We start from the raw sequence: 25,603 nt of genomic DNA, 5'->3' as shown, positions 1-25,603 counted from the left end.
GTTTATTTTCCTGTGAAATGTCTGTAATGTATGTTGTCCTCATTTTTAAGACTGATATTTATGACAATAAAAGTGACTGAAGAGGGACGTTGGCTTCATCTCTTGCATATGTATATAGAATAAATACACATTAAACGTGTTGTAAACACACTGCAGAATGCAATTTATGAGATTGCAAATGCATTCAACCTTATCCAGTTATGGCTAAATAATAAAAAAAAAAAAAAAAAAAAAAAGGTCATAATTTCTAGCTTTGAAAATCTAAAATTGGTGCTGGAATCATTTCAACAACTCGGGCAGTGACACGGTTTGGTGTATAACCCTTGAGAGGCTGCTACTGTGTATATGACACACATTTATATATAATCATTTCATGTTGCTCTGGGGGGATTTTATTGCCAAGAAATGCCCTCAATAACTCCTGAATAAAAAGTGGAACAGCCAAAGGCAGCGAGACAAGTTGGAGTGTAGTGAGACATGTGATGTCAATTCTAGATTATTTTATTGTGTTGTAGTTTAATATTGGAGTTTGCAACTTTGTAAAATGAAGATATTATACCTGATATTCTATTTATAATACTTTGCAACTGTGATTTAATAATTTTTTTTTAATTGAAGACTCACTTCACAGCCAGTTTGCACACAGCAGATGTATGCGAATGTAATGGCTTCGTGTGGCCAGAAGAGGTCAACATCACATTAAGCACACATGTCAAAGTATCCCAAAATTTTAAAAAACCACCAATTTGATGCAGTCACAGAAACTTCAGGCATGATCTAAATCTTCAGATTTGGATTTGGCTGTTGATGATGTGACTACCATGTAAGGATAACAAGGGGAGGGATACGTGTGAACAACACGTAAATATCTACAAAACACAGAGAAATAATTGATATCTCTGAAATTGCCGCATGAAAAGAATTCTCTGCATGATTTATTTTCATTAGTACTATATAATTTCAGTACACCTGAGCCCATTCTGTTTGGCTCTTGGGAGTCAATCAGTTTTATAATATACAAAGTTTCCATTGGAGTAATGGTGCAAAATGACCACAAGCTTCATCATCATATACCTCCAAGGTTAAACTTGCATCCACACACAATCACTGTTAGCGTGTAGTGAGTTTTCTTGGCAATGCACACACACACACACACACACACACACACACACACACACACACACACACACACACACACACACACACACACACACACACACACACACACACACACACACACACACACACACACACAATATGAATAAGCTGATGGAGGCAAGTAGCCAGGAAGAGGAGCTGCTGCTGGACTCAAGAGTGGGAGGCTGTTTAACTGGAAGCAGTAAATATCCGTGCACACCAGATAAAAACCGGAGCTGCAGAAACAGTCAGCACAAATTGAGCAGTACTTTCATTTATGTACTCTGCATGTCTTTGCAGGAAAACTAAGCCTTCTGCTGTGCCTCCTTCAAGACCACCAATAAATCTATAGGCCTTAAAACAGAGCAGTGCATTGGCCGCCTGCCTTTAATATTGATGCTTAATGTACCTAAACGCAATTAAATGAAGTCAAAGTGAATCTTATCAGACCTACCATTGCTTGCAACACTCATGCATGAATCTTGCAATGTGGGGTTTCCTTTACAAATGCTTGAGGCCCATTTGAGGAGTAATTCAGAGAGCAGTGCCGCAATCTGTGATTTAACAGCTGCAACTCATGATGCGTTCACGAGTATCTGGGAAATGGGAGGAAGAACTCTTCCCAGTGGGAAAACGTTTGGGGATTATTCAATATTGCAGCTGTTTTTGTAGAAAACGTAGGAATTTGTACACTCTCCTGCACAAATATATTTATTTCACACACAAAAAAGAAAAAAAAAGAATGACGATGTGCATCAATGTGCATGAATGCAATTTATACGGGAATATATATATTGTACCTTCTGGGCTTCATTGATTCCATTGGCGCCTGACATGGAAAGTTTGCTTGTGTCTTTTCTGGACTCTGGTGGAGGTGGCCAAAACGCTTTAAACTGGGAATTGGGAGATTTCAAACTGGTGCATCATACCTTTGGGAGGAAATCATGATAAGGTTATTGGGGATAAATCCATTTACTGTGAAACAAAGCAAAGTAATGACCGAAAATATCATTTTAAAAGCAAAATAAATGAAAACACACTCATATGTACCCTTAGATCGAGAGGCATTTACAAACATCAAATAATACATTTCAGGAAGTTCTTCCCTCCTCCTTCTGACAATGGTTTAATCCGAAACTCCACAAATCTTTCATAAAGGTAAAGCTGGTTTGCTCATATCAATATAATAATGTCATTTTATCCCATGTTGTCATTTTTCTCAAACGTTAATTCCTCTCAGAGATTTTAGAAAATCAAACATTGCTGCTGTAGATTTCAAAGCTCTCCACACATCTGTCACAAACTTGGACCAAAACATCTGTAAGTGTGCATTAACTCTGCCCTAACGGTACAGAAGCTGGACAATCTGTTCGATGTGAGCTTGGATCGTGAACTTTCTGAGCAACAAGACATGGACGTCATCTAGTCCACATCACAGACACACCACAAGGAGCAGTACTCAAGTTTTTTTTCCCCTTCTGTTAAAGTTCTGAAAGAAATCATCAAATTTACATACAACAACAATGACGAAAAGAGTATTTTCGCATCTCTGCAGAAGGACTTCAGTTTGATAATAACAGCATAGTTGGAGTAAAATATTTATGAAAACATTTTTAAAAAGCTATTTACATATTCACATCATTCAACATAATTACATATACATAGAGTATAGAAATCATATGAATGCTGTTTACAGTAATCATTTCTGCTGAAGTGTTTGATTTTATTACATACATACTCTGACTTTTAATTTCACTTTCTCTCTCACTTTTAAAAAAAACAACCAACTCTTTAATTTAATAAAAATGCACAGGCTCCTTTTTGGAAACACTTTTATACAGATACTCATCAGACATGACTTTACCGTTTTCTGGATTTCTAGTTAAAGCTTCTCCTCCATGTTTTAAGGTGATTTTCTTTCTATTTTAGCTTTTTGTTTTTGTTTTTATGTGGTCCAGATGGATTTGCTCTGTCACAGTAATACATCACACAGAACACAAAAATGCATAGTAAAAGTAGTATTTATACCACAGAAGCTCAGAGACAAAGCTGCGCTCTCACGTGATAACGTCATCACGTTTCCTCCCGCGGTCCAAAAAGATGCATGTGAGGTTAATCGCCGACCTTAAATGGCCGATTGGTATGAATGTGAGTGTTTACGGGAGAATCCTGCCTTCACCCATTGTTCAAGGGCTTCAGCATTCCACAACCCTGAACTGGTCAGGTCAGATGCTCGATGCAAGAAACATAAAGATTTACAGCTAAGCTTCAGATATAGGAAACATACACACTCATGCAGGAACACAGAAGAGAGGAAAAATAAACCAAAAAGAAAAACAAGTAGTAGAGGAAGGAGTTCACCCTGACATACAAAACATCTAAATAGATTCAGTGTTTAATGTATTTTCAATATTGTATTTTCTGCCCATTCAGGCTCCATCTCTCAAAGAATCTTTCTCATTCTATGTGCTTTCTGTAATAAAATGTCTGGTATCGAGTGCAGCTGTTAGTCGTTTGAGCTCGAGTGGGTATATTGTTCTGGAGATCGGTGGATTTTCGTAAAAAACTCAACAGAGTTTCATCACTTCTGTTGTTCTGCTGTGCTGCAGGTCTACAGAACAGCAGCGAACCTCCCCGTGGTTGTCATGGCATCCCCGGTTCAAGTGTTAGAAAAAGACGTGCTAACAAGTCTGGCTTTAGGCACTTTTCTCACTTTGTAATTCGTTTACTCGAGAAACTGGGTCAGTGGTGGCACGTTAAAGCGCGTTCCGTCCTCGTGGCTTTGTCTCACCAAGGAGAGGGAATTGTACTTCCCTCTGTGAAAAGGTATATCTAGAAACTCACTCTCAAAAACAGTGAAACGCTCTGGTTTGGTTTGGTTAAGAGGAAAGATGTGGTAATATAAGTTCCCCCTATTTCACTGATGACAGTCGGCTTTGTAAAACCAATTTTACCACCTTGGAAAACCAATTGGAAGGTTTCAGAAGGATGCTTAGTCCACCGTATTCTAAATCCAGTGTGTATGTAATTTTCCTAATCAGTAACAACCAATGGAAGGAATGGAAAATAGTGGGATTTAACCTCATATAAAAGAGGAACAGCACCAAGAGACGGGGGACCCTTTCTCATTCTGCAGTTTGCTTCATCAGCAGTTTGGAGCTGCGGCACAATTCAGTGGCTTTGCAAGAAGCCAGTGAGGCATGACAGTGCTGACAGGGGGCAAAACGACGGCTAAAGTGTTCATATGAGGAATTAATGTCCTTGTTTTTACCTTGATCAATACATGTAGGATCATGCTGCTCTTTCCGTAAGCAACTGATGAGCTCCACAGAGCTGATTTACTCCGCAGGGTTCTTTAAAGTAGGCTTCACTGCAGCTTACACAGTCATGAAGAATAGATGGGTTGAGCCCCGCAGCTCAAATCAGTAGCTCCTTCATTTATTATTCTATTAATTAGATTTACTGGAGACTAGCATCATATAATATCAATTGGAACAAAATGACAAGCAAGCTCATTTTTGATAACTATTTACTCAAAAAAATGAATAATTCACGCAAAAACAAATCTCTAGGACATCATCTGATTTCAGAAGCTTCTTCATACATGGTACTAAACGCATGTCAAACTAAGATTTGCGACTTTCTCCACTGCCATTTATCAGAAAATCAGGCTGTTAGTACTTCCAGTGTTTTCATCTTCTGCGGGCAATTATGATTACACCTACGGTTGTGCACTTTCTATGATTACATCAAGCTTTCTTGTTTTATGCAATATTCATTTACTCTGCTGGCCCTTTCAGACTGAAGACGTAATAGTAAAGTATTGTTTCCCCCTTGAACCTGCACGTATCTCCACCCTTGTAAGTGCTTGACCTTCTAGTGTGAAGTTCCCTGCCCAGCCCCGACTCTCTCCTGCTTTCGGGAGATTTTGAAACTTCCTTTTCGGGACTGTCTGGCTCTCCAGATGTTTCCTGAACCCGCCGTGTTCCCAACTCACTCACTCCTCCCCTTCGTTGTGCTATAAGGCACAAGAAGGGCAGACAGAGAGAGAGAAACTCTGTCATTCACTTTCATTGGAGCCAGTCACACACAGATACCTGAAGTCCAAACTGATAAAGTTGATTCTCTGTGTGGCTCTTTGCTGCAGAACATACAACCACTGGATTTTACTCAGGAGGGACAGAAAACACAACATTGTCCCAACATTTATTTTTGAACAGAGAGAGTTGCCTGAGCTCACCTTTTGCCTTTTTTTCCCCCCGGTTAAAGGCCAGTAATTAGTTAGCTGGCAATGTCGTGGGACTGTGGCCTCAGGTACATGTTCTCTGTGCCTCCTGCGCTGCAGCCGGGCACCAAGTGCATCCTGCACGACAAGGAGGACCTGTCCAGGCTGGAGATGGTCCAGAGGCTGGCCAAGGATGGCTGCCGCTTCCTGCAGAACCACAGCAAGGGCCCGGAGAAGACAAGTGGGGTGAGATGCATGATGCTGATGGATGATTTTAGATGCTGCTGTTTGTTTTATTTTTACTGTGAAGCATTCAGTTGTATACTGTTGTAGTGATGCAGTGTGAAATATTACAGTTCAATTCACATCTCACTGAACAGTCACAAGTGCAAATATTAGCAGGGCGCTTCTCAGATAGTCAGATTAATTATATCATGAACCCTGACTTAATTAGCATGCACCCCTCTTAAATATTCAGGTAGTCAATGTGGCTTTTGTTATTTAATTATTGTGCCACAACGTCATTGTGTGCACTCCCTGCAGTGCTCCATTAATCAAACTGATGTTCATTCGCAGTCTGTTTTTATTGAGGTCTTTAATGTTGCTGCTATCGTGAAAGACCAGTGACCTTGTTTATATTTTGTGCAGACAGAAAAAAAAAATTGTCCTAGTTGAATTTGACAATCCACAAGAATTTGTACTTAACAGGAGTGCAAATTAATCTGAAATTACTTTTTCTACACAGTATAATAATTGTCAGTATTGCATTCATTTTACTTTACTTGCAACAAATATTGAGTCGTAGAGCACGTTCCTGAGACAAACAAGTCACAAATAGCACAAAAATAATAAACTCATTGGCTACAAAAAAATGGCTTGGACTGATAAAATTTCAAAATGGGTGCATTTGGTCACGGCTTGGGATTTTAGAAGTATTGTAGCATAATGCATGTAGCTACTATAGGAATAAATACTCAAATGCTGCAAAGATATTCAAAATACTCCAAGTCCTACATAATTACACTATATTTATAATATATTACTTCCACCCCTGCAAAATAGTCATAACTTCTTTGAAAAGACACGAGAACGGAGAAATATATTGACGATGTGACCGTAATTATACAAAATGTATTATATTAGGCGAAATATTTACGTGCATCATGATAAAAAGTAACACACGTAGTATTTAATGACAGATTAGTAATATAGCAGCTTCATGTTTAGGTGCCACCAGCATCTGCAATGATTAAACTAAAACCAGCCTGCCCTCAAAAAAAAAATGACATCACCTGCAATTCAGCAGCACATCAGCACTCGGATTGGCTCGCCTCAGGGTGGGCTCAGCCCCACCTTTCCCTTTCCTGCCAGCTGTAATTTGAACAGTCGAACAATTGTAGGAAGAGTTGACGCAAGCCAGCGGACCACCATGCCAAGACATTGTGATGTTTCAGGGTGGATTCCTGTACGTCAAGCTGCTGACCTTTCCTCCATCACAGGGCCGGGCCTCCTTATCTGCATCAGTATTCAGTAACAATCTGTCACCTGCACAATGTCCCCAACCTGCATGTGATAAAATATTAATGCGACATGATTCAATTGTGCGTTGATGAATAGTGCCAGGTTTCTCATGTTGTGTGGAGTTTGAAAAAAAAAAAAGAGGGGGGGGGGGGGGGGGGTCACATGCATACATCACTTAAAATCCCAGTGATAACAACCAGATATGCTGAGCCTGTATCTAATACTTTATCTAGACATATTATGTGAGATTATGTGGCAGTGTTTTACCATTTAGAATGGTTTTTAAAATAATCCAATGATGTCACAGTGCACATACAGCAGTACATGTGACTTATACACATGTCTAAGCTGAGACATCAAAGAGCTCAGAAATCAGTTAAATCCCTGGTGGAAACAGACGCGCTTAATATACAGAAGGCTGCATGTCTGCAGGAGTGTATGAGCTGTCCGGACGCAGGGAGATCATCATGAATGTTATACAATCTCCTTTAATCTGAAAAGGAGATTGTGTGATAGTTAAAAGGTTATTCATGACAGACTTATGTGGCGCTGGCTGCATATCTTGTCCTTTTATTCGACCGTTTTCAGTCATTCAGGGGAGTTAAGACAGGAATTAGATATTCAGTTGCATTTGAGATGTTTGCTCATATCGTGTGTGACATTAACCATATCATTATGAGCATAGATAACACCAATCATGTCTTTATCAAGGCACCTCTCAGTGGGCTTGATATATCCTCAGAGTTGATTTGAAGCAGGAAACACATGAATGTTTTAAACAAGTTTAACAAACTGTAATTCAATTCAATTCACTTCAATTCATTTCAAGATGTTTTTATAGAGGAAAACCGAACAATTCCACATGAGAAAGCAAAAGTTATGGTAGAAAAGGACAAACACTCGGAAACCTGCAGCATCAGATTCAGAGGTGGGGACTGTCTGCAGATATAGACTCAGCTTTCTCGCTTTTCCCGTTCTGGTATTTGGGGATAGAAGGAGAGAAAAGGATGGGGCAGACAAACAGATTGTGGGGAGGGATTCAAACCCTGGTTCAGGATATTTGGGATGGATTAAACGTGTAGGGATTGTTGGGAGGGATTCAAAATGGGTGAATGACTGAGGGAGAGCATTTCCGAAAGCTCTTGCAGAGTTTTCCCAATCGCCAGCTGTCAGTATCTGTCTAAAGTGTTCCCAAGGAAGGAAAAGAAAAGCAGTTATTGGCTGACATGGTCATGGGTGGCCAAGGCTTTCGTGGTCCAGTGGAGTCCACACTTTGACAGTTCAGGGCTGTGAGGCAGCAAAGCGATGGCCCGCACAATAATAATGTAGTGGCGGGTTGGAATAAGTATATATTTTTAGACTGTATATCTAATTACAACTCCCATATCACACATACCATTAAGTATTACGGGAGAGAAGGAAACCTCTTGTGTAACTTTACATAATCTTGTTTAGCAAGAGAGCTTCTTCTGCTTTGTCTCCTCATTCTGTGAAAACCATACCGTTGCACGGGAGAAATTAGGACGATTCTGCTCCCCTGTCGGGTTTGAAGGCTTCCAGGTCTCTTTTAGTGCTCCAAACGGTGCGTACCAGACCAGCTGCAGTCGCACGGAATGTATCTGCAGCGCAGAAAGAGCCGGTGGAGTTTGTGGCGGGACATGACTTTGAGCAGAGGTCTGATAAGTCATGTTTACTCCACCTTCAGTAACCGTGAGCTGAGGTCACCTCCAGGACACAGTGGAAATGGCCCAGAGCTCTATCTCACTAAAGTCATTCACTCCAGAGGCCTGATTGTGTTGGGTTGGTTTTTTTAATCGAGACACTGGTAACCACAAAGCCTAGTGCACATGGAGCAGCGGCCCATAGCAGCTGAGCCATGATCAATAATTCATTGTGAAGAAAGGTTTGTTTGCTGTTTGACCCACTGAGACGTTGCTTTAATTATAGGCAGGAGTTCATCTTGCTTTTCTGGGACAAAAACAGTGTGTTTTTATGATTATGATGAAGCTGGAAGTACACAGTGCGCGTCATGTGTTGATAAAGATAGAATGACCTCTGTTGTTTTTTCTCAAAAACCAGGAAGCTAATCAGTACAGCCGTCCCTTCCAGGGAATTTTCCTATTCTTTTCTTTTCGTCATGCCTGTAAGCGTGACGCTCCACGTCAGGTGACAGGATGTTTCACACTCCTTATAGACTTTTGTTATTTGTTTATATGTTTGGCTCGTTATTGAGACACAGATTTTAATGGACCAATAATCACATCGCTGAAGGGACTGCCAGTAAACTTTATCACTGATTGCCTTTACTAAAAGGTTGGAAATGTCTCTGCTGTCTTTTTCAAATTAACTGCTTGACTGACGGATTATTGATGCTAAAGGGTTCATGAGTGTTTGCATGCTGTGTAAATTCATCATAGTTTGTCTGTTTATCTTCATGTGTCCACATATAATTGTTAACTGTTAATGTGCCAGGAAGTCATGCCGAACTGAAGGGTCCTGGATGCGTCCCTGCAAAAGGCAATTAGGGCGGCAAACTGCAACCACTTCCAGCCTGTCTGCCCGGCTAATTGCATGAACAGAGGCTTGTGTTGCATTGACTGATGGCTGAGCAGAGGAGGAGGGGTGACCGGGGGGGTAACTGATGCAGGATGCATGAGTGTGCAGCATAGAGTCAACTCCTCATTAGGACCAATATCTCTGATCCAGACCCTCCACTGTCAAAGAGTAACAGCTGTTTTCATGCTATGAAAACAATGCAAGAAACCTCTTTGTTTAAATGCAGACTTTGGAAGAAATTCAGCTTTTCCTTAAAACTAGAATTTATGATATCAAGTGACTATATGCAACAAAAAAAAATCCATTATATCCTGTTTTAATGTGGATTTAGAAGACAATGTGTTGTTTTATTTAATAACATAATGATTTGATGATATGACTGTGGAACAAAGAAACATAAAGTGACACAGATATTAGGAGGCATGTTATTCACTGTTCCCTCATTGTGGTATGAGACAGCGTCGTTTGAGGTTTTAACCATTTGACAGCTTGAAAATAGACCGCCTCTGGACACCACCCATAATTTAATAGGCTTCCACACATAAATCAGTAATTAAAATGTGTGAGACTTTTATGTTAATCCCTGAATGGGTTTGGGCAGATAAGGACTGAATAATGATATGGAAATTCTCTTTCATTTACAGTGCTGGCTTTGACCGAGTATTATGATGTAAATCAGTGGCGATTTGTGCGAGCGGGAGAAAATACAGGGGAATCTCCTTGGTGATAACACTCTCTCTCCCTCCCTCCCTCCCTCCCTCCTTTTCTCCCTCCAGCCCCAGAGTGACGAGGCAGTCCGCTTGTGTCTGCGAGAGGGGGGCCGCGATGTGCTGGTTCTCCAGAGAGTGTCGTCACAGCTGCCAGTCCTCGCTGCCTCGGCAAGAGGAGGAGGGAGGGAGGAGGCGAGGAACGGGAGGTAAGCCTCTCCACTCGCCCCCTCCCTTTACTGTTTCCCTCCCTGCCTCCCTCTCTACACTATCTGTTTCTCTCCCTCAGCACTCTCCCTCTCATCATTCTCCTTCTCTGTCTCTGCGGATCACACACTCTTTCGCTCGGGCATGCATGCATCACAACTCCCTACACATATATGACTGTATTGAGTACACACAGTAAGTGGAGGAGTATGGGACTGTAAAGCCGAGCTCTGCCCGCAGCCTTTCCATTCAAGTCATTCAGGAGGTCTGTCAGTGGTGAACATACTTCAGCGTGCCCAAGGGACGGTCGCCGGTGGACTACCGGCCGTGGCAGCTGCAGGTGGATGGATGGATTGATGGGTGCGTGGGTAAAGAGGGTCATGCAGCAGTAACTGGAGCGGCGCCGCCGGTGTGAGGGCTCGGGGACTCTGCAAGGATGGGATCTCAGCCGCAGCCCCCGAACCTGCGGCGGGAGGAGGGCAGGCTGCTGCACGCCGCCTTGGTGGAGCAGGAGGAGGACGAGGAGGACGAGGAGGGCTCTGAGGAGAGCAGCGCCGACAGCACCAGCCGGGCAGAGCCGGTGACCATGCCCACCTTTGACGTCCCCTACTTCCGCTACATAGATGACGAGGGGACGGAGGGCGAGGAGGAATGGAGCAGCAGTCGCTCCCTGTCCTCTATCGAGGAGGACTCGTCCACTGACTCTGTTGTGTCCGACAGGTACGTGGTCGTGTCAGGGACTCCAGAGAAGATCCTGGAACACTTGCTGAATGACTTGACTCTGGATGACGAACAGGGGACAACACAGGGCAACGATTCAGGTCAGTCACTCACTTTAATAGCCTTCCGTCCTCATCTTGTTTGTCAGCACAAGTTTGTGGGGTTTTTGACATTACATAACTTTGTTTCTTTGTTAACGCCCATCTTACTGTGTAGAAGAGAAGAAGGGAAAGTGAAAGAACTGCCTTCCCTTTCCTTTTCTCATCATCCCCTCCCCGTTGCTGTGTATTCTCCAGATCAGCTGGGACAGCAGCCCCCTCTGGGCAGTATTACACTGCTAGTCATGCGCTCTGATGGCAACAGTGCTACTAAGTTTGAGCTCCTTCATTTAAACGAATCCGACAGACAAACAAGCCACTTGAATCATTTAAAATGAGGCGGTAAAGGACTGCGTGACATGCAAGTCCAGCCGCACAGCAACAACAAATCAACAGAGTTCCTCTCTTCCCAGCAGGTACATGATAATGTGACACTGTTGCCAAGGCAGAGGAGACCCTCCGTTGCTGAAGCCGGGAAGGAAGATTGCACTATGAGAATTGATGATTTAGAGCAGCAGCGCAGTCAGGCGAGGACGGGAATGATGCAAGAAACAAGGAGGCACGAGAGCGGAAACAAGCGAGGAGATGTAGATTATTTTTCATGGCAGGAGGATGCAGGCGATTTCTCATTAGAATGGAGGCAGACGATTATTCATAACGAGGAAGAAGTCAATGGAAAGTCCTCCCAGGGTTGTGAGATGGTGGAATAACATACGCAAGAATGTTATATTTTATGTTGAGCCATATATTTTTGTAAAGGGGAGTGGAATACTGGGTAAGGCAGTTAAATATTGCATTATTCCCGCATTCACATTAAAGCAGTCAGCTAATTTTCTTTGGGTTCAGGAGGGCAATACATTAGTTGTTACTGCATCCTACAATAAGTGCACTGAAGTAGATGGTTCATGTGGAGCTGACGACCAGAGCATGTAGTTGAACAACATCCCAGGGTCAACGAGCTGGAGTCTTGAGCAGTAATTGATCTGCACTCAGTGATGTTTAATTGTCTGACTCCTGTTGGCCTTGAGTCCCTGTGTGTCAATGCAGAGCTGCAGGCTGTGGTTCTGCTACTGAGCATGTCCTTGGAGGTTCAGCTCTGCAGAAGCATGATATTATATGATCCAAGATTTCTTTAAAAAAAAAAAAAAAAAGTCCAAACATCCAGGAAGTGGCTATTTGGTCTGTATTTCAGGAATGCCTCTTGAATTTTATAGCAGCAGGTTAATGATGCACTTACAACGTATATACCGCACAATAAAGGTCTAAATTTATCTCATTATGGCTGCATTGACTTCCATATTTGCCAGAAGAAAACATTAAGAATGCAGAGGGGCTTTCGGTCTTTCTGCAAGAGATGGCACTTTTCAGAAAGCACCACAGGCGTGTTTGATTTAAAGCGATCATGAACCACTGCAGTAGGCTGTGCAGAGTATGTATATGCCTGACGTGCTGGTAGCACTCGCAGGTGTTCAGTATTGCAATTCTTTCCTGTTCCCAGTCTCTGACTACAGCTATTGATTCATGGCCTGCACAGATCACAGTGCACTCTGACAGCACTGGAAAAAAAAAAACAAGTAATGGAACATTTGTGTTCCTAATGTAAGGATTTCCCAGCGCTTTTAGCGCCGCACCATGTGGAGGGACGCTGATGCTCATTTATGGTGAATAGCAACATATTCCAGCTCTTCGGGAAGCCGGGATGATGACTTCTTGTGGTTATTGAGCAAGTATGAGACACTTTATCACATCCATTTCAAAGGCTGCTTTGGTGGCGACTTGATTGGCATGTTGATTGATGTCACGGTGCATTGGCAGGCTAGAGGGATGAAAAAATTGTATAATTCCTCTTGAAATGAAATTATTGTTTTGCTCGCCATGCCTGGAAGGAGACTTATGTGTTTTTAAAGTATTAAAAAGAAGACATAGACTCCTTTGATACTGCCTTGCATCGTTCGCAGCTGGTAGTTGAATTCATAGAGGAAGCAGGCAACGTGCATTACACACCTGCACCTGACACACACACACACACACACACACACACACACACACGCACACACACAAACATGCACGCACATACTCAATATGAACAAGGCTTACTGAATGAAAATAATCTGCCTTTTCCAAACCACTCTGGTTCTCTCGCAGACTTATCACGCGCCTAACTCAACACAAACGTCTGGCTTTTGCGCCTAGAATAGCAAACAGCCCAAAATAACACTGAAAGACAAGCCTGAGATCTGGACAACATCTAAAACAGCTCCACATCCCGAACAAATAAAAGAGTAAAAATTGATCAGGCTGTGGGAATAAAGCACAAAAACAACCCACCTAGTCACTTGGAGAAGTTTGGTGTATGGATGCTTATTGAGGCAGCGGGATTCTGCATGTGAGGTCCTCTGTCGGTTTTAGAGTTCATCTTTCAGTGATAATATGTGAAGCCTCTACTCTGCCATCGTTTTACTTAAAAAAAAAAAAGAAGAAAAAAAAGAACTTGCTTTACAATTCAAACTAAAATTCAAATTTTATCATCAGTAACTTCTTTTATCTGTTTAAGCAAAGCATTTTTTGGGGTCATTTTTAGGCTTCTTTAAGATTTTTGGGTTAATCGTCACATATATCAGATACTTCGTTTGTCACACGTTCTGTTTTATAACAACAAATATCCAAGATGTTGTGTCTGCGCCATAGCTAAAACGATGTTATTGTCAAATGTGGACAGGAAAGCTATTTTTTTTAAACTGTATTCTGTATTTTTGCCTCATACTTGAAATTTTAATGTCATTATATTTTTTGTTCTTTATTCTCAGAATGCCCAAAGTTTCCCCTAATATGTTTTTTTCAAAAAGCCACTAAGTTGCTGTACACCCATTACAGGTCATCCTGCTAGAAATCAGGCTGATTAGGTACAATCATTTTCATTGTTGAATAACTTCTCAGTTGTTTTTAATGAAGCTATTGTTTAGCCATTGAAATGTAAAAAACAGTAAATTCCTGAATCATGATTTCACTACTTAAAATTATTTTTGTTAGTCCCAACAAGCAGTTCACAACCAAAATATATTGATAATTTTATGAGCATAAAATACAAAAGAAACAACCAATATTTCCATTTAGAAAATGAGAATCATTCAATCTGTTTGATCTTTCTTTTATCTCTTGACGCTATGCATGAATGTGTGTGTGTGTGTTTATGAGGGAAGCCAGTTTTTTCCTTCTTTATCCAGCAGGACAACTTTTTTTGCTGCCTTGCAACTAAAAAAAACTCAAGAATACAACTTTAGGTCCTAAAAATTAAATATTTATTCTGTTTTTCAACCTCAAAAAACTGTAGAGCCCGTGGAGCCAAATGCAAGCTGTTACTCGTGAGAAAATGCTTCTGATAGCTCAGAGAAAGGACTGCAGAAACACAGCATTGTGAGCGAGCAGTGTGCAGGTAGATACAGTGTGACCTGACCTCTCCTGTTGTGTTTTGTTTGGGGAAGTTGAACTCATTCAGCACCGAAGCCGCGACTGTACAATGTGTGACGTCTCATAAGGAGTGAGTGATGTATCCCCAGCTGCTGTGCAGGGATTAACATAATGATGTCAGGGAGTCCCATGGACCAGAACGCACACAAAGGCCTTGGGAAGCCAGTGTGAAATTAAAAAGGAAGAATTTACAATTGTGGGGTGTGAAGCACACAGAAGGCTTGAGTGGAGGCTGGACGTAATAGGATTTATAAAGCTTTCCGCTTGTGTCTGGGCTTTATGTCTGAGAGTCACTGTCCTTCCTTGTATCGTTACACTATTAGAAGATTTCTGTTAGGGACTTCTCTGAATTTCCTTTTAATGTCAGATGAACTTTTATTTTAAATATGATATTCTGTGAAAGGATGAAGAAGGGAAAATGTGTTGGGCTAATTCTTTTAACTCATTCTTTAAACATCCACGAGATAAAAAAAAAACAAACAAATATGTGGTGATGATAGAGCATGTTTGCACTCGATTTGAAACTCCATTTTACATAAAACATTTTTTTTTTCTGTGTGCAACGTTGGAAGAGGAAAAAGTGTGGGCCTGTAAACACATTAGGAAGATGGCTAAGCAATATCAGATTGCTTTTGTGTGAGCCAGATAATACCGATGAAAACACAGACTTCATCAGAGGTCACCGTGAAGCAACTGACACATTAACATTATTGGCTTATCTCCACTGATACAGCCCGCGTTGGCCAACGTGTGAGCTTGAAGATAATGCCAGCAAAGGCTCGTCTGAACCTACTGGGGAAAAGAAAAAAAAAAAAAATAGAATCGAAAATTCCACTTTTTTTTTTTTTTTTGTCCATCACAAATCGTTGTTTGGCTCTGCTTAATGCTTGTTAACTGACATTTTGACATTAACAAATTAGCTCCTATTATTAAAGTGGGGGGAAAAAAAACAAAAAAAACTGGAGCACCATACAATATGTGGAGCGCAGCAGACATCCATCATGCGATTGTCAAGGTCACTCGTCCACCTGCCCTCCAGCATGGACCTAATGAGCTCTGTGTGCGCAAAGTGCAGCTTGTATTTGAATTTCTCTCCTCAAGTTTGATATAGTGGTGGAATCACTTGAAGAATTCACTGTTTTGTCTTTTGCAGATACACTCCTGGATGACTTTCTGCTCACCTACCCAGTATTCATGTCCACCAGTGATTTATGTCAAGCTCTGCTGGGACAATATCCTTCCTTTCCCTCATAATTCTACAGATATAAATAGATGCCTTATATGAAAACACATCTCGACTCTGTGCGGCTCCACTTTCCAGTCCTCATGTTGGATTGTGAGCTTTATTTGATATCAGCAAACATGCTGGTCTGTGCTGAAGCCTTGACTGAATCCCACCTATTGCACCAAGAGACAGAGGGGGAAGGAGGAGCAGAAGGAGACTCTGGAGAGGAAGCAGAAGCTGCTGCACCTGGTGTCACAGTGGATGTCTCTGTGCAGAGACTTCCTGAGGGAGGACGAGCACGTCAAAGTCTTCCTGAAGGTAAGGAACGCGGTGTATACGGGAAAAGGGTGGTGGAACTGGGTGTGAAGGCGAACTTGAAATACGGGAGTGGTGAAAACGGACGTTTCCTTCCAGACTCTGTACCGTTACGTGTTGGACGATGTTTACGAGCACCCGGCCCTGGAGAAGGATGTGGGGGAACTGCAGAGGGTGTACCAGCTGCATCGCAGACAGTGAGTACTTCAAAACTGAGCAGCGAGAACTGCTGGAGGTCTGGAAGGAAGCAGACACTCTACTGAATGGTGTCAGAACACAAAGGAAGACCTTCTTCTCTGCTCGCTGTCTTTCTTTAGCTCTTCCTCAATGAATCTATTGAGAAAATTAAAGAACATCGCCGTGTTCTGGAGATTTCTGCCCCGAACATATGAAGTTCACTGAGCTCTTTATCTGTATTCCCCCAAACTGGGCAAACACATTGGTTCGGAGAGTGAATGGCAAGTGTCAGAAGTGGTTGACCCGCTGTGAGAAACAAAGGATTTCAAATATTAAACAAGAACAAGCACATACTGTACCATTTGCTGCGTCACCACTTGTTTACAAGATTCTATTTCACGCCAGCAGACTATGAGAGGTGCCAAACACAGAACACACATCAGTATCGCCACAGACGAGGCATCGTCAAGTCATTATGCAATACACTCCCTAATGTGAATACAAAATACGGTGTTAGTGTCTCCAGTTCCGCATGATAAGACACGCAGGGGACATACAGTGCTGCCGGCTGCACGCACACTTTGTAAGCATATAAGCAAATAATAAAAGACAATGTAGAAATACATCTAGAATACATATTCATGTATGTACACATGTCAACAATCAAACAGATTCTTCATGTGCATCATTTAAACTGAACACAATATGTTAGAAAATGTGTGTTTTGTAGATTACGATGCGTCTTTGGAATAAGTTATTTTCCCTTTAAATCGTACTACAGTTGTATTTTGATCAGCAGCAGAGTTTCCGCATCCAACCCCATATCTCATGACCGCAACTCCATTGAATCAGGATCAGTCAACAACAAAACAATGTTGTCTGACAGACGCAGGTTAACTTGGCCGCAGTGTGTGAGGAGGCAGATGACCGTGGGGAGGTCGTTCCAGTTTTTCATAGCTGTGTATGGTTCAGCAGCATCCTCTACCACCACGCACTTATTCACTCTCATATACACACACTTTGATCTGTTTTTGTATATATCGGATCTAATTCAATATCTCTGTTTAAAATTAAAATACATCTGTAATTTATTTTCAAAATTGATCCAAAAATGATCTTGTCGTCTTTTCGCATTAGTTAATTTAACTGCACTTCTTCCTTTAGTTGTTGTTTAAGCCTCAACAGTCCTGAACCACCAGACACAATGCCACACCCTCAGCCCCCCCAAGCCTCCCATCAGATTCTTTCCCCCTCGAGGATGCTTCGACCAGTCCCCCCCCCCCCCAGTGGAAATAATTCAACCTGACTCTGCCACTGTTATCTGACTTGGCTTTATTCGTGTTTATTTTCAGGGAGGGAAACTCACAAACAGCCACTCCTTTAGAGGAGTGGACCTGGGAGTGGGTGTTACTGACTGACATGCTCCGCTATTTATGAGCTTTTCACAATCAGTCCCACCCCAGGGGAGGACAAGGTTGACTGCTTTGGAGCAATCTGCTGCAGAGGGAAAAGGTGTCATTTTTTTTTTTTTTTTATGGAAAGAAGCCTCCCATCAACTTCCATCTGGCCTTCATGCAGAAAAGGAAGCTCCACCCGTATGATCCTGGTCGCTTGAGCACACAGCTCCGTTTGTGCAGCACTTTAACTCACTGACTTCACTGCGATTCTGCCTTCCGAGGCACAGAGGAGCGACTTTAGATCACAAGCTCTGTTCTGACATGACGGCAGGAATCAGGTTTTTCATTAGTGCTGGATTGCTGGCGGCCACTGAGGTGGGGGTGGGTGGGGGGGGATCCCTCAGGACAGGCTCTGTGCCAACATGCCTATTGTGATGCAGAGCCCAGTAAAAGCTGAGGGATGATAATGGACATGGGCCTATCCATCATGCTATCCAGAACTAACCGATGAGAAAAGGGTGATTAAATGAAGGGATCACGTTGGAAGGTCTAAAATCTACAGCCACTCTAATCTCTCCTTGACACCGAGCCTAAATAATGGACTCAGCACAACTGATGAATACATAAAAAAACGGTCACTTTAGCTTGATTATAGACTTTGAGGCTGCAGGGAAATAGTTTAACCACAGCCTGCAGAACATTTTACACAGTCTTCATGACAGTGTAGGCACATGATAATCACTGAATGTTTTTTCCTTTTTATTCCCAGTACTGTGGATGAATATTCCCCTCAGCGAAAGGTCAGTCAAAAAATATCTTGTTTGTTAATATCAAGCTGAGCAGCTTCTCCTCTGCAGCATGTCAGGCCTTCGGTCTATTGTCGTCACATTTCCTCCCGACAGACATTGTTCAGTCGTACCGAAACGGCCGATGTTCTCAGGCAGCACAAATGTGTGTCAAAAACCCACGCAATTTCCCCTTTTCTCATAGAGCAAAGCACTTTTCCACCAATTGAGCTTGAAGGAGAACGGGCTCCAGTCCAGAGGCACGCAGAGGGAGACCAAGGAAGGTGAGCTGTATTACATTCCTCTCATCACACGTCGTTTCTAAAGTCACCGAAAGGAGACGTTTGGTCTGAACTGGAGAACAATGAGAATCTTTCCAGGGAAAGAGAGGGAATGTGTGGGAATGCATGTTCCTGGCGGATGACTCACGAGTTTGAGTTGCCTCATATGAATCACCTTCTGTTAAAATACTAAAGGTTATGGAAATTTTACATGTCAGAGATTGAGTGTGTGGAATAAAACCTACATAAACTCTTCACCCCAGCCATGGAAGATCCGTATGATTTTGCTTCCGTTTTCAATTCCGCTGGTTCTTTTATCAATTCTCTTACCGGTTCTCATTTGGAAATGAAACCTGCAGTATCATCAGCTGCTAACGTTAGGCTGCTGCTGGGGTGAAACACAACATTCATTCAGTTATCGCTCCTGTGTGTGAAAATGTTTCCCCATATTGGTCGCATTTCCTCCCTTTGATGAAATTAACACTTTGCAAGTATTGCAAGTTACCCTGTTGTTCTCCTTTCTCCTAAAATGTAATGTAAAACTTTTGAGCATTGATAATCGAAAAGGGAAAACATCATTTAGCTTCTTATAATCGATCGCTTTTCAAGCCATCCAAAAGCTTAAAAATGACATATTCATTCAAAAACATGAACGGCGATCAGTCTAAACTTGCTTTACATGATCTGATCAATTGAACTTGGAGTTCAAAAATGTTTTTTTCTGACATTTTGACACACAGTAAGGGCACGATGGGAAAATGAACCCAAGGACTGAACTATTTCCTGCTCTGCCAACTGCTCCAAAATGGCATCCAACCATGTTATTTGTGATTGCAGACTGAAATAACTACAAGTGCAAAGGTGTCACCTGATTACAAGGTTTTAGAGCTTACTTTAGAGTTTTGTGAATAATAAAAGTTCTGGGTTACAGTCCTGCATAGTTGTGTATCTGTAGAGTAATAGCAGCAAAGACCACTTGTGTAGGTCAACAGGAGGCGCCACAGCTTTCAGTCATCCTTTCCTGACCATTCATTTTTCTCGTTGCCAGTGCTGTGTCACGTGTACATCACCATGGACTCCTACCTGAGTATGAGGGCCCATTCAGGGGTCCTGGCCCAGGAGCTGCTGCAAGCGATAGCCGAGAGGATGGATGTCCCCCACGGGGAACTGGTACTTGTGGCCATCACTTATCCTGGAGGTAAGAAGCATTTTACACAAACCAACTCGAGCTGCAAACACAACAGCTGCGGTCTGCTTTCTGCTTCCAGAACTACACAGGCTATTTGTCTTCTGATGGCGTTTGACAATAAACGAGTCGCCGTGTGTATCGAGAAACACAGTATATATAACCGTGACAATAACAGTCCGAGTCAGATGCTTGGATTGATAATAAAATATGAGATTGCAATCCACATAACGGGGTTGAAATGTCTCCCCGGTTCAAAGGCAGTGATGTATAAAGTCGGTATCTGTTATCAGTGTCTGTAGTGACTGGCTCCCTCAGAGTGGAGCCTGGCGCACGCTCTTATCTGTGACCACTGATAGCCGCTCGCACGCCGCCCCGACAGGTTTTTAATGGCATTCTGCTGTTTTGTGATATGTTTTCATCAATGTAGGAAGACTCCTCCTGCAGCCTCAGGACAGAGTTCTCTCCAATTCGTTACGGCCTGTGGGGAGGCTGCACGTATTCAAGAAGGACCTCGGAGAAGTCCTGGTGAGAAGATAATTGGAATTTGCTGTTTAACATAAACACACATTTGCTCTTGTGGAGAAATAGACAATATATTTCAAATTGAAGTAATACAATTCTTGTACTCTGGGTGGCGGCAGTGAGACAATATCCTTCAGTGTTTTAGCGAGTTACTGTTATTTTCTGCTTCAACGTCTGATTCTCCTGCTTCATGTGTGAAGGAGAGAGGATTGATAGAATTATTTACTACAAGATCCTGAGTTATGATGTGATATTACAGGACTATTGTCACATAGAGCACTGCCAAAAGGACAGTGTGTGATATTTGAGTTTGTCGGAAATTAAATAATCAGCTGGATCAGAAAATACAACAGCGACGATGTCATCTCAAAACTAATTATGTGAAGTTTTCCAAGCTTACCCAACCAGTTTAATCTCACAGATGCACTACAAGATAATTTATTTAGTCAGTCCAAGAAGTAGCAGGAGAAATAATTTTTTTGTTAGTTTTTTTTACAATAATGGCTGATGTGCTTTCCCATTTAGTCTGTGATAACCAAGTATACATCAGTTACACACTGGACTCAATCTGGACTGCAACAATCAACCAAAAAGAGCTAAAGAATAAAAACTCTACAAGCCAAGCAAAGGATAGACTGGTGCTCAGGGTCTCAACACTGCCACCCGATGTACAACGAAGGCATAACCCTCAGATTCACACAAGTCCCTTTAAATACAGGAAGTATCAATCTTTGTGTATTTTTCCCTCTGCAGAATCCATTCACTGACAACTCGGAGCTGCAACAGAGAACGGTCCGCATGCTGAGTTTGAACACGTGGGACGTGGCTGTTGCTCTCACCGACTTTGACCAGATGCTTCTTGACTCAATGCACGAGGTTGGCCTCACACCTAGAAAGCTCATGCATAAAACAGCGCGTCGGCGAGAATCAGTCAATTTCAATCACCCATGTTGTGCTTTGACAGCAAGAGCTGGTCTACTTCACCTTCAACCGCCACAGCAGCAGCAGCAGCAACACCATGGCGCTGGAGATGCTGCTGCAGCGCTGCAACGACGTGCAGCTCTGGGTGACGACTGAGGTGCTGCTCTGCCCAACGCTCTGCAAAAGAGTCCAGCTCATCAAGAAGTTCATCAAGATTGCAGCCCAGTCAGTACTCACACCCCCACTCCACAGTCATAACAGATGTTTGTCATCACACAATGATGGGTCAACAGCTCAGGCCAGGCTTGCATGGGAGGGCTGCCCCCTCCAGTGGCAAATCAATGAAGTGCTGCGCCTGTGCAAGTAACCGCAATGTGCGCTCCATTGATCTTTTATAGTTGTAAAGCACAGAGGAACCTCAACTGCTTCTTTGCCATTATAATGGGCCTGAACACTGCAGCTGTGAGCCGCCTCAGCCAGACGTGGGAGGTAGGAGAATTTTTGAGCAATCCCTTTTCAGCTGTGCCACTTTTACATCTTTTTAGAGTTTCAGGAAAAAAATAATATAAGATAAAATCCTTTCACTGTCCCTGCAGAAAATTCCTGGAAAATTCAAAAAGCTGTTTTCGGAGCTGGAGACGCTAACAGTAAGTGCACTTAATAAACAACATTGTGTAACCCGTGCACACAAAGTTAGAATAAAAACATTAAAGACTGACATTAATCCACAAGATAACAGGAAATACAAACAACAGTTGAATGGCTGAACCAAACAGATGTTTTTTAATCTGGAAACCAGGGAAACAAAAAACATCGGGGGTTTCAGATGATCATTACTCTCTAATGGTGTCATAATTCAGCTCAAACAAAGCAAGCATGCACAGACACTTGTTCACCCCCACGAGGAATACACTCATTCATTCTGAGAATGTCTTCACAGGATCCGTCGCTGAACCACAAGGCCTACAGGGACTCCTTCAGGAAGATGAAGGCTCCAAAGATTCCCTTTCTTCCTCTGCTGCTGAAAGGTGCGCTCATTATTCTGTCACTTCCAGGCCGCACGGCTCGGAGGAAAGACTATTGTGAGATGTCTCTATCAGTTGGGTTTGACTCGCAGAAAACGACGTGGCCTTTTACCTCTGATCCCCGCTGATGAAGGCTAACATCATGTCGTCCTCTCTTAGATATTACATTCATCCATGAAGGGAACAAGACGTTTCACGACAACCTGGTCAATTTTCAAAAGCTGGTAAGTTTGTGTTGTTGGTGCACAGGTATGTTACTGCACTGAAGGGAGCTGACTGAATTGTTTTGTTGTTCTGTTTCTCCAGCACATGATAGCGGATATGGCTCGGCTCATCCGACAGTGTCAGAAAGATTACATGGGTCAGTGTTTACTTCCCTGATTTCTCTTTTTAAAGGCACAATATAGTCAAAGATTTTTATAATTTGGCCATAATCTGATGTATTAAGGCATTTTAGGAACAGATGAAGCTTCGTGTTTAACTTCCATATTGAAATTAACTAATTCTGTTAAATAAAAATTTTAAATCTATAAAAATGCACATCATATCGAGTTATACACAGATACCAATACCTATATCGGATTAATCGAGACAGATACCATTTTTGAAATAATATATCTGCTGTTGATGGTGGATCGCCTTTAACATCAATATTTAACTGTTACATAATATATAAACACATATGAGCACACAGAAATAATCAAGGAAAAATTCAAGGTAAAAATTGCTTAGTGGCAAAAAAATGTCCTGGTGGGAACTTCCACATTGCTGATTTTTGCGATGCATTTTCATTAGTGGAGGAAAAAGATTTGGTTCTGTGTGTTAAGGTTTTGGTTATGTTTGACGGTGCCGGTATATGTCCCTGGAAAGCACAGTTACTGTAACATTTTACAGTAAGTAAATGAAGAAGACAAGTAACTAAAGTATTACTTGCATCGGACTCTCAGTATTGTCAATTCATCCTTTATTTACCTTATTGAGCTTACAATATAATTCTTTAACCACTGTCGTTAATCAGACAGACAAGTTTTTGTGACACGCTTGTCCTAGTTCAGTAAGTAACGATTGATTTTCTCTTCCAGGAAACACAATCAGCCAGAAGAGCAGCTCAGAAGTGCGAGCCTACATCGACTATCTGCATATTATTGACAATCAGCAGACTTTGTTTGACCTGTCGCACCGGCTGGAGCCTCGAGCTTAGAGAGCGGCTCGCCCTGTTCTTCCCTCTCTGTTGGATTGCCAAGGAAACACCCTGCTGCTGTGTCATCTATCTCTCAGGACTCACAGGAAAGCTGCACGGCCCTGTCCCACCACAGGAGGGAGCCATTTAATCAGGAGACTAGTCAGCAAAAGCAGCAAAAAGAGGCACCTCTATGGTTGAACGCATGAATGTTAGAAAAGGCCCAAAACCGTGCGAGTGAAGTCAGAACCAAACATGCTGCTGTTGTTCTTTTCCTGTCCAGCAGATGGCAGAAGTTAGACCGTATAGGAACTGATCTGAGGGCAGCAGCAGCACCCTGCAGTCAGTCCAGCAGGCCACAATATGGAGAGCAGATACAGTAAGAGTGGTTCCATTTAGAAGAAGCCAATGTATCCATCTCAGTCATAATGGTTTCTATAGTGGCACAGGAGGGTCACCTAATTAAAAAGCCACAACACAAATGCTTAAAGCAGACAAAACAACTATAAAAGCCACAACTAAACAGAGAAAAAAAAGGCAGTTTTGATAATAAACCAGGGAGCAGAAGGATTGTTTCAGCTACTGAATTCACAAAATGCATCGACTGCACCTTTAACAACATATTTGTCATAACTACAAGCCGACACAAGCTCTCTGGTATACTCGTGTTTTTGTGTCATGGCTTTTGCGTTGTGGTGAACCTTCTCAAAACCTGTCCATGCACCATGTCGGCTCTATATTAAGATATTTAGATATCTATCTGCAGAAGTTGTGTCATCAGATCTGACCAAAGAATATCTCAACGCCACCAAACTGTTGTCTTTTGCCAGAAAAGTGTCTCAAGTGAATCGGTCCAGTCGATGCACAACAAACTGATGTCTTACTAAGTGAAAGAATTCATCAAAGTGATTGTAGAATATTTACCTAAATTATTTTTCCACGATAGAAAAACCGTACATCGTTTTGTTCTTTCCCCATTGATTGCAGTGTACTAGGTGAGGCTTTACTCCATGTTGTATTAGTGCAGAACTAGAGAAAAAGAAAACATCCAGTGTGCTGTAGTTTACAGACATGTGAGATATAATTACATATGTTGGAGCTGAATACCGCGAAAACAGTGTGAACAGATCATCTTTTTATGAAGCACGGATAAAGCGTCTCCATGGAGGAAAGCAGTGGACAATCAGTTGAATGCAGAGTTACAGTAACAGACATTAACATTTCAAATAACACATTGGTTGCCTTTTTCAGAGGCCGTATAAGAAAAAAAAAGAAGCTTGAGAGCCACTATTCTCGGAAACGTGAGGATAAATATATTGTATTGGCTGAACTTTCCCTATAATTAGAGCAATAGCAAACTTCAATATTCCAGCACCTTCTGGATGAAGTACAAAAAGCGGAAGAAGAAGAATAAAAGCCATCTGCTCATGTGCAGTGTGTAGTGACACTGCTGTATTCCGTTTTGTAGTGTGTGGTCTTAGAGGATGCAGTATTTATTCTCCTATCGGTGAAAACTCACTCTGTGTGTCATGCCAACAGAGTAAGTAGGCATCACGAGGTGTTGTAAATGGAAATGTACATTATTTTCTTTACTTTTCATGTGTATAGTTCTGATTTTTGAGCTTACAGTCACCATGAATGCAGTATCTTATTTCAAATGACTCGTGTCATCAACTGTGTAGAGTTGCTCCTATTTATACTGTGTATATATGTTGAGATTCTGGAAATGGATATTTATTTATTTTAGAATTATTTATTTGCCTTTTGACCTCTCAAAAGTTGTGTTGAATGTTTTTTTGTACGCACCGTTACCGCTGGTCTGCATGACGTGTTAAACCATGGACGGACCACAGTGTCAACTGTGCATGCAATAAAAATATATTTCATCAGCGTGAGCTTGTTATTACAAGTTGCTGTGTGTGTGTGTGTGTGTGTGCCGAATGCGTG

The 25,603-nt window shown here is 42.0% G+C and overlaps 1 protein-coding gene across 1 annotated transcript; it reads left to right on the top strand.

Moving 5' to 3' along the window:
- Positions 1-5,160: 5,160 nt before the first annotated feature.
- Positions 5,161-24,968, top strand: LOC308114031 (rap guanine nucleotide exchange factor 5-like). The gene is made up of 18 exons (XM_080470656.1): positions 5,161-5,608; positions 10,216-10,355; positions 11,074-11,174; positions 15,793-15,871; positions 16,038-16,182; positions 16,279-16,376; positions 18,523-18,553; positions 18,744-18,822; positions 19,868-20,017; positions 20,436-20,533; positions 21,284-21,406; positions 21,495-21,676; positions 21,850-21,940; positions 22,048-22,098; positions 22,392-22,479; positions 22,636-22,700; positions 22,783-22,837; positions 23,559-24,968. Exons 1-18 carry the CDS (start codon positions 5,429-5,431, stop codon positions 23,675-23,677), a joined length of 1,875 nt encoding a protein of 624 aa, XP_080326782.1. The 5' UTR covers positions 5,161-5,428; the 3' UTR covers positions 23,678-24,968.
- The last annotated feature ends 635 nt before the right edge of the window (positions 24,969-25,603 follow it).

Source organism: Lipophrys pholis, assembly GCF_963383615.2.
Source record: "Lipophrys pholis genome assembly, chromosome: 9".
In the NCBI taxonomy this organism is placed as follows: Eukaryota; Metazoa; Chordata; class Actinopteri; order Blenniiformes; family Blenniidae; genus Lipophrys; species Lipophrys pholis.
Note: the sequence above shows the minus strand (reverse complement) of the source record. Positions and strands in the feature narration are given on the sequence as shown.